This window comes from Solanum verrucosum, unplaced genomic scaffold (genome assembly GCF_900185275.1).
Source record: "Solanum verrucosum unplaced genomic scaffold, falcon-dt-bn FXZP01000238.1, whole genome shotgun sequence".
Classification (NCBI taxonomy): Eukaryota; Viridiplantae; Streptophyta; class Magnoliopsida; order Solanales; family Solanaceae; genus Solanum; species Solanum verrucosum.
Genome location: NW_026020630.1, coordinates 2271752 through 2283634, shown reverse-complemented (window position 1 = coordinate 2283634; position 11883 = coordinate 2271752). Strand labels below are relative to the sequence as shown.

At 35.5% G+C, this 11883-nt stretch overlaps 2 protein-coding genes across 3 annotated transcripts; both read right to left on the bottom strand.

The window, feature by feature from the left end:
• Positions 1–309: 309 nt before the first annotated feature.
• LOC125811969 (mediator of RNA polymerase II transcription subunit 20a-like) lies at positions 310–4459 on the bottom strand. Its single transcript, XM_049491516.1, has 5 exons — positions 4312–4459; positions 4075–4217; positions 3023–3204; positions 1202–1291; positions 310–623 (listed from the first exon to the last, which is right to left on the bottom strand). The coding sequence occupies exons 1-5, from the start codon at positions 4323–4325 to the stop codon at positions 381–383; spliced, it is 672 nt and encodes a 223-aa protein (XP_049347473.1). The 5' UTR covers positions 4326–4459; the 3' UTR covers positions 310–380.
• Positions 4460–5739: 1280 nt separating this feature from the next.
• LOC125811865 (uncharacterized) lies at positions 5740–9916 on the bottom strand. 2 transcript variants are annotated; one of them, XM_049491414.1, is made up of 6 exons: positions 9759–9801; positions 8839–9004; positions 7732–7884; positions 7466–7641; positions 7216–7322; positions 5740–5944 (listed from the first exon to the last, which is right to left on the bottom strand). In XM_049491414.1, the coding sequence occupies exons 2-5, from the start codon at positions 8977–8979 to the stop codon at positions 7232–7234; spliced, it is 561 nt and encodes a 186-aa protein (XP_049347371.1). In that variant the 5' UTR covers positions 8980–9004; positions 9759–9801; the 3' UTR covers positions 5740–5944; positions 7216–7231. The 2 variants fall into 2 exon arrangements, with proteins under 2 accessions (XP_049347371.1, XP_049347370.1); XM_049491413.1 differs by lacking the exon at positions 9759–9801 and adding an exon at positions 9875–9916 and having other exon boundaries at positions 5758–5944.
• Between the last annotated feature and the right edge of the window lie 1967 nt (positions 9917–11883).

The following is an 11883-nucleotide window of genomic DNA, read 5'->3' as shown; positions in this document are numbered from 1 at the left end:
ATAAAGTTCTTCAGACAAAAACACACATTTCCCTTTCATCTCGCACAGTAAAAGGAAAAGAAATTATACTGATTTGAAACCATACTAGCTCTAAGCTTGCTCTGTACTGAGATTCTGGGTTTTAGTTGCAAGTATATAAGAAGTAGCTATATATCGACATCGCGTTTTACCTGCATATTCCGAATTTGTTCCTGAAAAAAAAGAGTACAACACAATTTAAAGAAAGCACACTCATGGATATCAGTAATCTCTATTCTGCTTGAGACCATGGTTCCTGGTTTTCAGAACACTTCAGTTTCTTTTGATGTTTTTGTGTGTTGAGAATACAACAGGTACCAAGGCCAAAATGTTATACTGTCAACAGAACATTATGCTACTTCCTAATTTCTCATTGGTTGTGATGATTGAGCTGTTGCTATCATTTGAGCCATGATGCTAGCATACTGTACAGCTGTGTGCTGTGAAGTGTATTGATCAGAGAGACCATACTCTGAAAAATTTGGTTCAACGTGCACAAAATGACCTGGTAATGATCGTTTTCCAAGAGCTTCCTGCCATATGTCGAAGAATTCACCCATAATTTGGTGCGATGTCTCCCATGAGGATATTGGAAGATACTCCATCTACAAAAGAAACAAACATTGAGGCCAGCATGCTCACAACAGAAACTGCTTAAAATTTGTGGAGAAACACACTGGGAAGTTATGAACTAGGCAACATCAGTCCATCTAACAGTACATAATGATGAGATAATCATCGTCTCTATCAGCATTTCAAGAACATCAGTATAATTTGACTATTTTTAGACTAGCCATCGATCTATAGCAACTCTCCTTATTCAAAGTTGGGGTCAGCCGGACAACAAGATAGTTCCCACACAGTGTCACATGTGATACCTAAAGCACGCTGCTCCTAGAGACACCAACAACTATTGACTTGATTCTTATCCATTTCATTGTACCTTCATTTTTTCCATCACTGCTTCTATTAATGTGAAAATATGTTTACGTCACATCTTTTAGCATTAAAAAAAGGACACAAGTAGTAATTATTTTTCTAGGTAAAGCTCTATAAATGAATTCCTCTCCAGGCAGAATCAAAAGCATGATCACAGAAATCCTACATAGTTATGTTCCAAAAAAAAAGGCTCAACCACATAGCAAGCATTCAATTGAGAAGAAATATCTAGAGGTCTTCATACCTCCATAACTATTCCCCTCAAGTTCTCAGAGTGTATTGTAACAACTTTTCCCACTCGCAGCTGAAAGTCACCAAGTTGATACTGAAACCCCTGTATAAGTCAAATACACTAGTGAGTATTTTGAAGTAGTGCTAAGTAAGTCCTTTTTTAGAATTCTGAAGGATAAACCAAAGCAAGACAAACAATGACAAGTCTGCAAAAAATATCTTCTAATAATCGCCATAGATAGCAAGCAACATTCACAACATATAATACTTTTGGTATTGCAAGGAACAAACTTGACCAGTTCAAATGAATGAGTCCTGTTTGAAAACGTATAGTTGGCCAATGACCAACCAATTGGATGACACAACTCTATAAGAATTGAAACTTTATTTACATGTAGCCTGTTAAACAATTATCATCTTGAAGTTCTTCTATCTTCACTCTTTTTATAAAGTAAAATGATTATATAAAAGTGTGGAAGTTCTTCTATGGAAAGGAAATAGCACTAATCACAAGATTTACCTGGTGAAATGAACTTAAGTTACATTTCCAAAAGCACTTAGAGAACTGGGGGTCAAAGACTTACCCTTAAATAACAAAAGCATGTTGATGAAATGTAATTGAAGGTTTAAATAAGACGATACTGCCTTATGGAAAGACATTAGTATTGCAAAAGATGGTAGATTCAGTCACTGGTGCTCTAAAGCTATTAGCATTTAGCACACCTCATGGCACATGATTATGGAAGAGCATTCACAATCTTCGGGGAGCTCTTCTCCAATGATGCCATTTTCAGATTGGTGATGGGGCAAACACAAAGTTTTGGACTGAAAAATGAGCAGGGGTTACAACACTTAAGGATGCTTTTCCAAATCTCTTTCTCATAGCAAGGAATCCAGACTCTTAGGTTGCACGAAGCAGAGAAGGCAATACATGGAGCCCTATTCTTAGAAAGAAACTGAAGGGTTACTTAGAAATGTGAAACTACTGGAAAGATGCACTACCAGCTCTCAACAGGACAAAATGAAATGGGGAAGCTCTAAGAGTGGAATGTACTCTGTCAAGGCTGGTTATGCTGATATGTGCTCAAACAACATGCTGATTAATTTGTGGACCTGGAAACTAGTTTGGAAAACAAAACTTCCTTCCAAAGTGTGCTGATTCAGTTGGTTGATCTTAAAGGATGCCTGCCTCATGCAAGACAACCTATCTAAAAGGGGTCTGCAGTTGAACAACAAGTGCTTCATATGTCAGTCAACCTCAGAATCCATAAACCACCTTTTTCTCCACTGTCCAGTAGCTTCAGATATCTGGCACACGTTCTTTAATATTTTTGGATTATACTGTGCTATGCCCTTCTGTCAGAGATGCCTATGTGAGCTGGAGCTCAAAGAAAGTTGACAGTACCATCAGGAAAATCTGGAATATGGTACCTGCTAGCATTTTTTGGTGTATTTGGAACGAAAGGAACAACAAATGTTTTGATTGGGTTTCAACTTCAATAGACTTCTTCATTTGGATTTCCTTAGCTCTTTTGTTTTGTTGCACTTTTTTCCTTGTTTTTTGTCAGCTCTATAGTTTTTGTAGCACTCATTTGTAAATGAGATGTCAAACTCACATCTTTTGTAGTCCTCTGCCTCTTCTTGATGCCCTTCATGTTATATATCACTTACTTCATCAAAAAAAAAAAGGGTTCTTCAATCTTCACGAAGCATTGAAGCACAATACATGCAGATGATATCACTCATAACAAAGCCAAGGTTGTAGATAAAGCTAGATAAGTTAATCATCTTCCCACAGTAAGAACAATAATTTGCAGATCTCAGTAATACCAACCTCAAAATTAAGTGCAACCCTCGTTTTGTATGACTGCAACTTCTCCATTATCGTCTGAATTGATGACTCTGCTTCAATGATCAACCGTTGCCCTCTAATTACCATGTAATACTTGTTGGGCTGTTCTTGAAGTGAAATCCCCAGAAAATCTCGGGGAAACTCCAGTGAATTTGCTTGTTCGACTAATAAAAAAAAATCACTCCACTATCAAATCTCCTATTAAGGTGCAAAAGTACCCACAAAAAATGACATGTAAGGTTGCTTTCTGGAAAGAGGGCAATGCATAATGTGTAAGTTAGATGTACGTCATCAGTTTGAAGCTTGCCGCAGACAAAAGCCAAGTATTAAAGTGGCTAAGTAGACAAGCGGGCCAATCAATAGATTTCTTGATTATAAGAAAATGACATGCGAGATTTTGAAACAGGTACACTAGTGCACAAGATATGCATTATCAAGTAAGCCTAACTAGATTGTAAATGAATATCTTAAACTCATACTAACATATATATATATCAATGTATGTGTTCATCGGTTATATAGCCTAGAAGGCCAGGGATTTTCTCCCAAAAGCCAAAGGACAAGACACCTTTTTCGGCCTCACTAGAGGCTGCTCAACTCAAAGGGAGTCCTAACTTTTCTTTTAAAATGTTCACTCGGTAAATCTTTACATCGTTGCCCAAATCTTCATTTTTAGTAATATAATTACCCTGTAAATGTTCAGATGCCCCCCACCCCCACCCAATTTCCTCTATGAGTTACCACTCTCCCGAAAGGCTGCCACACAGAAGAGGCCCAATCAATCAATTAACTATACAAACTTGGGGTCGACTATATGAATCCTCCTCGACCATTTTACTCTATTCTTGACAAATCATTCCAATACTACTTCGCTTATAAATAACTTACCTTATAGAAGATGAAACCTTCCCAAAAATCCAATATTTTTAAGGAATCCAAATTAAAAAAGCTCACCCCTTTATAGTAAATCACAGGTATAACAAAAAAAAAATGCAAAGCTACTAAACTACATGGTTTATTAAGCAATGAAATACCTCTAAGCATGGGTTTATAGAAACTAAGAGTATCTTTCCACCTTCCTTCTTTAACACCATTAATGCTCTCAACACATTGAGATACTTCTGTCAGTATTTGAGTGTTGACTGTTGTCCCTGCATTTGGATGCCAGTGCAAAACCCTAGCAACACACAAATTGTACACTTAAATTACTTAATCTAACACACCAAAATCAACAAATAATGTTAGTTTTTAGTGAAATTCAAAATCCTTACCATTTGATTGGCATACTGTTGAGTGCAGAAACAGTTCCCTTTTTCCTCTCACCGGGAAATTCGCCGGAGAAAATTAAACCCCTAACTCCCTTTCCTCTCACCGGAAAGTTCGCCGGAGAACCTATATCTGAAAATCCCTTAAGCTCTCCTCGGCGGAAAGAACTAAGGTGATTCTTGAAAATATATATGAAAAAAGTAAAAAGGAAAAAAAATAACATTATTAAAGATACTAATTTTCATAGTTGAATTAGATTACATTAATTTAATATCTTAAACAAAAAATTTAGTTATTAAAAAACTATATAAAAAGTATTATAAATTCCAATTTTTTGTATATCAATATGATTAAAAAATACATAGTAAAATATTAGTTAAAGTTATTAATGCTTGACTCTAAAAAAAAAATTATGACAATTAAAAATGAACGGAGGTAGTAACTTCGAGAATTTTTGCTTCGTTCGACGTAAGTATTTTATTGCATATCGAAAGGGTTTTGAAATTGAACTTTTGTCTAGCTCAACAAAAGTTCAATAAAAACTACTATAAGTTATGTTTTTAACATGACATAATTTGTAGGTTCTGAACTGAATTTTTGCCTTAAGTGACATAAACCCATGTTGAGGGAGAAAAAAGGGAGTTAGCCAAAGATGTGCACAGACTTGCACGCCTGGGAGTCAGACTTATGGATTCCACAGAAGGAGGAATAGTGGTGACGAATGGGGCAGAATCATCACTAGTGTCAAAAGTGAAGGAAAAGCAAGATCAAGACCCCATTTTGCTCGACTTGAAGGCAAATGTTCAAATGCATAGAGTATTAGCTTTTGAACAAGGGGGAGATAGTGTGTTGAAATACCAAGGTAGATTGTGTGTACCAATGGTGGATGAACTCCAAGAGAGAATCATGAAGGAAGCTCATAGCTCCAGATATTCCATCCATCCGAGTTCCACCAAGATGTATCGTGACTTGAGAGAGGTTTATTGATGGAATGACATGAATATCATGATATGAAAATACAAATTTATGTCGAACAAAAAATATTTGTTACTTTGGTGTCCAAGGTATTTCGATCACTTAATTTTTACTTAAAAATGTTAAAAAGTCAAAAATTAAATACCACAAAATTTGAGGGCAAACATTAAAAACCAACGATTTTGCACTAATTGCCTATATTTTGGAGTGCTCTTTTTAACTTTTACCCTCAATATGATATCTCATCTCTGTTATTGTTAGTAGCATATTAGTCCAACAATCTAACATTTAAACTCATAAAAATTACAATATGAGTAGTAATGGAGTCAAAATTTTCGCTTCGAAGAGTTACTATAAACATAATAAACAACAGATGACGGATAACAAAAGCAAGAATAATTGAATAAAAGTACAATAGCAATATTTGAATGAGAAAATTAACACACTATATATCTGGGCTAATTCATTGATAGACTTCTTAGATCTAGCAAGAAGAATAAGAAATATGTGTCATGAGCCTAAAAATCCTGGTTCCGGCTCTGCCTCCTTCCTTTGGTACTCTTCCGCAACTGTGGTCAGCCAACTCTCCCTAGCTCATTTCTTCAACATTTTTTAGGAGGTCGATAATTTGTTGGGAAATGTCAATATCATCAATAACATGCCCTACAAATGAAACACAAGATAAACCAAATGTATTATTGTCAAATGAAGATAAATTCTATTTCAGTCTATTTGCATGTCCCTATAAATCAAACACGAGATATATATAGAAACAAACAAGTAAGGTTTGCATATACTCTAGCCTCCCCAGACCCCACTTACGCGATTACACTGGGTTTATAGAAACAAACAGGTATTCTAGCCTCCCCAGACCCCACTTACGCGATAACACTGGGTTTGTTGTTGTAATTACGATGTCTTCAACATTACTGTACATTCAGTGTGTTCTCAAGATAGAACCTGATGATAGCATCCTATGTTACAGCAAACAGACTAAGTACAGGTAGAACTCGAGATAATCAAACTTTCAGCACGAGCATCATTTAACAAAACATCCCCGTCAAAGACGACCCATTATGATTTACAATCTTGGCTGTACAACCCACAGTGATTGATCATATCTTCCATTTTATGAGCTATCTACTTCTTTCCTACTTGCTCATTAGAAACTCCTTGGTGAAATGTGGTATTGTGTCGACTACTCTTGAGCACTCCACCAATTAAGTTCAAAATTATGCACCTGATGCTATTATACAGTTCTAACAAAACAGTGCTCTGCTACTATTTTTAACTAGTTTAGGACCATAACCTAGTGGACCGCGTAAAGTTATAAAAACTCGGCTCCTAAGGTCTAAAAAGTGGCAGCAAGTCCCCTTCCACTTTCCAGAATGGTCTTACTGATGATATGCACAGGTTCGGTAATAATGAAGTAATTTCAGTGAAAAACGAGACAATCAACCAAGTCGAAACAAACAACTAGAGGGGATCAGTACTGTAGAAAGGAGACATTCAAGAGAGTAGTCTTCGCCCTTGCCAACTCTTAATAGGACATTCAACAGTATGTTAAAACCCCGAACATATTTGTGTTCCGTTCTCCTCCATTCGACTGCCCATCCCCCATCTCCCAAAAGAAGTACAAAGCAAAAACTGATACATAAAAGTGTGGCTTCCGAGGAAAGAACATGAAAATAGCAACTTCGTTGAGGAATAATGAAGTCCCTTGAGGTGTCTAAAACTCTATAAATGAAAATCTCAAGGTGATTTATGTTTTCCTAGGCAGATGCATGGTTTACGTGCAAAGTAAGATGAGACAGCTCTATTGTGCAATCCTCATATCATAGTATTCAGATAAATGAAAGACCACCGAATGATTAAAGGAAGATTGAGTGACACCCAAGTTCAACAGGATTAGAAGGCATAAGCAGGGACGATACCAAGAATGGACTGTGCTTATTGGGAAAAGATGGCCTCCACTCTATCCAGTGACGCTTGTAGTCGTCCAGAATTCATATTGAACAACGGTTCACCAGTGCCTAAAGCCCTGAAAAAGGAACCCAAATTTCATGTTAGGTAAAAGCGCCACCAAGTTTCAGTCAGTTTTATTTCTTACAAGATATCGTTACAGGTATAAGAAGCCGGTGATTTTCTTTTAAGTGAAGCACAAATGAGGATAAAGTAACTTGCCCAGTAACTTCTGGAAATACATAATCTGCTTTCCATCCAAAACGGAAATCCACACCAGGACATAATCCAAGAGATGTTTTATTCCGGATGCTGGAGATACCATCTCCGCCGAAACAAGTCGTGAGCTTCCATTTCCAACCAGTTGCCTGCGACTGAAAGCTATGGCCTACACCAACCTGTATAAGTTCAAACGGTTACCCTATAACTTTTACGCTGATAAGAAACGGAAATAGTACAGTGTAGGGAAGAAGCTGAAAAAGTTCAACCTGAAGATTTAGAAATTTTGTCACCGGGATCTTCTTGGAAAGAAGGCGGACTTCATGATGCAAAGGCTCATATATGAACTTCCATCTCCGCTCAGGGGCTAAAGGTTTTAAGACCAGCTTAGCCAGATATTCATTGTATGGGGCATTGTAAAACTAGTCAAAAGGCATCATAAAAGAAGAGTTAAAACTTAAAACCAGAAATACCCAACATAGACACAAAGTTGAAATGCTTGCTCTCAATATCCTTTCAGGTGATTTCAGAAACAACTACAGCATTACTGCAGTAAATTTGCATATTGTGTCTACAATTCAGATTTCAGTATTGTGCATTAACTTTTATACTAACGAATTGACTGGAATAAAGCAGATCGCATATCAGCCAACAACCATCTCACAACAGATTATGTGTAAAGTATCCAATCATTAACATTAGCGAACTCTATATATTTGAGTTTACTCATATTGCCAGTCTCAAACTTGCATGAAGAGTTGCGATAGGTTCATAGTCAACACAAAACAAGTCAATTTTTGATAATTCCTCACAATATAAAACATGTTGGACATGCTCAAGCACTGAGATAAGCTTAAATCGAGTGACATGGCAAGTGAGGATTCATATAGCCGATGGCAACAATTCAACACTTACTCTGTTTGCAAAAGCTTAAATTGAGTAATACAAGTGAGGATTCATATAGCCAATCGCAACTTTGGAGATAGTTAATTGTTGAATAACTATGACATGAACACTTACTCTGTTTGCAAAAGTAAATTGCTCCATCTCCATCCAAGGAAAAGGGGATTTCTCACTTGTATTAACTCATACTAACAAGTGCAATTACCCGAGTTAAGCTCAAAGTAACCCAAAACGTCTTGAAACTTTTTAATACAATCGTCCCACTAAACTAATTAACAAAGGAAGCATCAAGGAAGAACCATATTCATATAATCAACCCTAATTGGTTTGGGACTGAGACGTAGTTTATTCATATATCACTAACAATATAGATGGTCCGTGCATACACTCTACCCTCCCTAGACTCCACCTGTGGGATTACGTTGGGTTTGTTGCTGATAACTTAACATAGATGGTTAGTGAGAAATTAGTACCTCCAAGTTAACACCAACTCGATAGCCCTCAATTTCTTTTCTGAACTTGAGAAAAATCTCTGAAGGCATCAGATTGACATTGTAAAGCTCATCCCATGATTTGGGTTCTTCTCCACTTTGACTCAGACTACCCTCCTCCATTCTCGGACCCGAGAATCAATTCAAACTGCAAATGGATCAACAACCAACCACCTCAAAATCAAACTGCTACACATCAAAAGATTTCTTTATATGTTAATTCGTACTAGTTCATCAAACTTAATGCCAGAATCAAATCAAACTGCAACCAGGTCAGCAGCCAAACGCCACAAAATCAAATCGTCAGAACCAATTCAAACTGCAAATGGGAAAGGACCAAACACCTAAAAATCAAATCTTTACACATAAAAATGATTTTTCCCCCACAATATCAATTCATACTTGTTCATCAAATTTTAAGGCCAAGAATCAATCCAAAGTCCAAACTGCAAATGGGTCAAAGACCAAACACCTAAAAATCAAATCTTTACACATAAATATGATTTTTCCCCCACAATATCAATTCATACTTGTTCATCAAATTTTAAGGCCAAGAATCAATCCGAAGTCCAAACTACAAATGGGTCAAAGACCAAACACCTAAAAATCAAATCTTTACACATAAAAATGATTTTTTCCCCCACAATATCAATTCATACTTGCTCACCAAATTTTAAGGCCAAGAATCAATCCAAACTCCAAACTACAAATGGGTCAATGACCAAACACCTCAAAATCAAATTTCTACACATACAAATGATATTCTATACTCCTATTTAAACTTGTTCATCAAACTTTATATGTCAAGAATCAATTTAAACAGCAATAGCCAACTGCTAAACTACCTTAAAAAAAACAAATCTTCACACATAAAAATGATTTCTTTATGTATTAATTCATACTTTTTCATCAAATCTTGATGCTAGGAGGAAAATATGACAGATATAAGGGAGAAGGGTTACACAAAAAAGGGGTTTTGTGTATGGGGGATATAGCTCGAAAAACAGCAAGTACATACCTTGAGGATAACTGGAACGGGGAGAGAAGCAGTGTGAATTCAGTACACAAATTTGCTGGATATTCACTGTTTCAATTGAATTCTATTATTTTAATTTGATACAAATTTAAGTGAGTTAATTTGAAATTAAGAATTATAAAAAGGGTTTAGTTTTAAATATATAAAATAATAATTAATTTATAATAAATATAGTCATTTTTTATTTACACAACTAAAAACTATAAGAAATATGTACTAACTATATAATATAATTTGTCAAAAGTCATAAAAAGTATACACTATACAAATCAGCGATAAAATATAGTTTGATACCTAGGTGCGCCAAAGCTGGACGGACACAGGATCATTAACACCTTGTTTGGATGGTTGTTACCCATTGTATTGAATTGTTAGTTTAAATACAATGTTTATATTGATTGTTAGTTAAATTTTATTGTATCGTATCGTTTAAAGACATCTATGTATGAGAACATCAATGGCGTTAAAGAAGGGAAGTGGAAAGATACTCTCAGTTTCTATAAACCCATAGATGCATTTCCTTGCATAATAAACCATGTAGTATCTTGCATTTGTTTTTTGGTTATATCTATATTCTATTGTAATCAGTTATCACCGCCACTAGCAATCATTTACAATCATTGATATTAATCACCATTACCACAATAACCACCAATACACCAATTACACAGGGGCAGAGCTACCGTCATTCAAGGGTGGTCAGTTGAACACCCTTCGCCGAAAAATTACACCATATATAGAGGTCAACTTCTGGGTTTAAGGGATAAATATTTAATGTTGAACAGCTTTGATATAAACTCTTAATTATGTTGCACAATGCTTAAGCGTAATCATTTTCACCTGAGGTCTGTAGGTTCGAATCCCACGTAGTAGCACACAACTTTTTTGGTTTTATTTTGAGAATAGAACACAACCTCTCACACTATTATTATGTTCGTCAAGTTTCTTAATTATTAATATTACAATTTAAATAATATAGATTAACATATATGAATACATTATTTTAATTTTGAATATTTCGTAATTATGTATTTCTAATTTTTATCTAGGATATAATGCACTTTCGAATGGTGAAAACAAAAAACCAACATTTTACATTAAAAATTTGTGTTTATATATGTTAACAACTTTAAACCCAAAGCTAAAATCAATACATGTGTTTTATCTTCTTTCTTTTTTTAAGAAAAAAAAATTCTACTGGTGTGATTTATGTTCTGTAAAGCTAGACGTATTTGTTCTATCAATATTTCACTTTAAAAACAATAATCATATATTTTCATCATATAAAATCAATGCATCAAAAAGATATGTAATGTGGGAAAGACCAAATTTACCATTTTTTGTGTGCTATATAGTCCATGAATTTTTGGTGATACATGATCCCGACTTTTTTTGGACCTTTACGACGTTATTAAAGGAGTCAGTTGGTCCCGAAGGGCAAACAAACGCATCAAGTTCAAAAGAGCCCCAATGTATGAAAGATCAAATTTATCATTTTTCGTGTGCTGTAGTCCATTAATTTTTAGTGATATGTGGTCCCAAATTTATTTTGGCTAAAATTTTTTATAAACGTTCATTACGACCTAATTGTTTTTTCGTGTGTATTAACTCATTGATCTGACATCTCACTAAAAGACTGTATTAGTGGCAACTTAAGCCGCCACTAAAAGACTATATTTGTGGCAACTTAAGTCGCCACAAAAGAATAATATGCCGCCACTAAAAGACTGTATTGGTGGCGACTTAAAGGAAAATATTCGCCACTAAAAGACTGTATTAGTGGCAACTCAAGTCGCCACCAAAAGGAAAATATGTCGCCACGAAAAGGCTGTATTAGTGGCAACTTAAGTCGCCACTAATACTATAATATGTCGCCACTAAAAGGCTGTATTAGTGGCAACTTTAGTCACCACCAAAGGAATAATAAGTCGCCACTAAAAGACTGTATTAGCAGCAACTTAAGTAGCCACTAATACTATAATATGTTGCCA

Excerpts from the sequence above, each read along its gene's own strand:
- LOC125811969 (XM_049491516.1), bottom strand. Across the intron at positions 1,292-3,022 it reads GGGTTGCACTTAATTTTGAG|GGGTTTCAGTATCAACTTGG; the intron begins GTTGGTATTACT and ends TGACTTATACAG. Across the intron at positions 624-1,201 it reads TGAGGGGAATAGTTATGGAG|ATGGAGTATCTTCCAATATC; the intron begins GTATGAAGACCT and ends TTTCTTTTGTAG.
- LOC125811865 (XM_049491413.1), bottom strand. The coding sequence starts at position 8,979 with ATGGAGGAGGGTAGTCTGAGTCAAAGTGGAGAAGAACCCAAATCATGG. Across the intron at positions 7,885-8,838 it reads GAGTTGGTGTTAACTTGGAG|TTTTACAATGCCCCATACAA; the intron begins GTACTAATTTCT and ends CCTTTTGACTAG. Across the intron at positions 7,642-7,731 it reads CAAAATTTCTAAATCTTCAG|GTTGGTGTAGGCCATAGCTT; the intron begins GTTGAACTTTTT and ends GAACTTATACAG.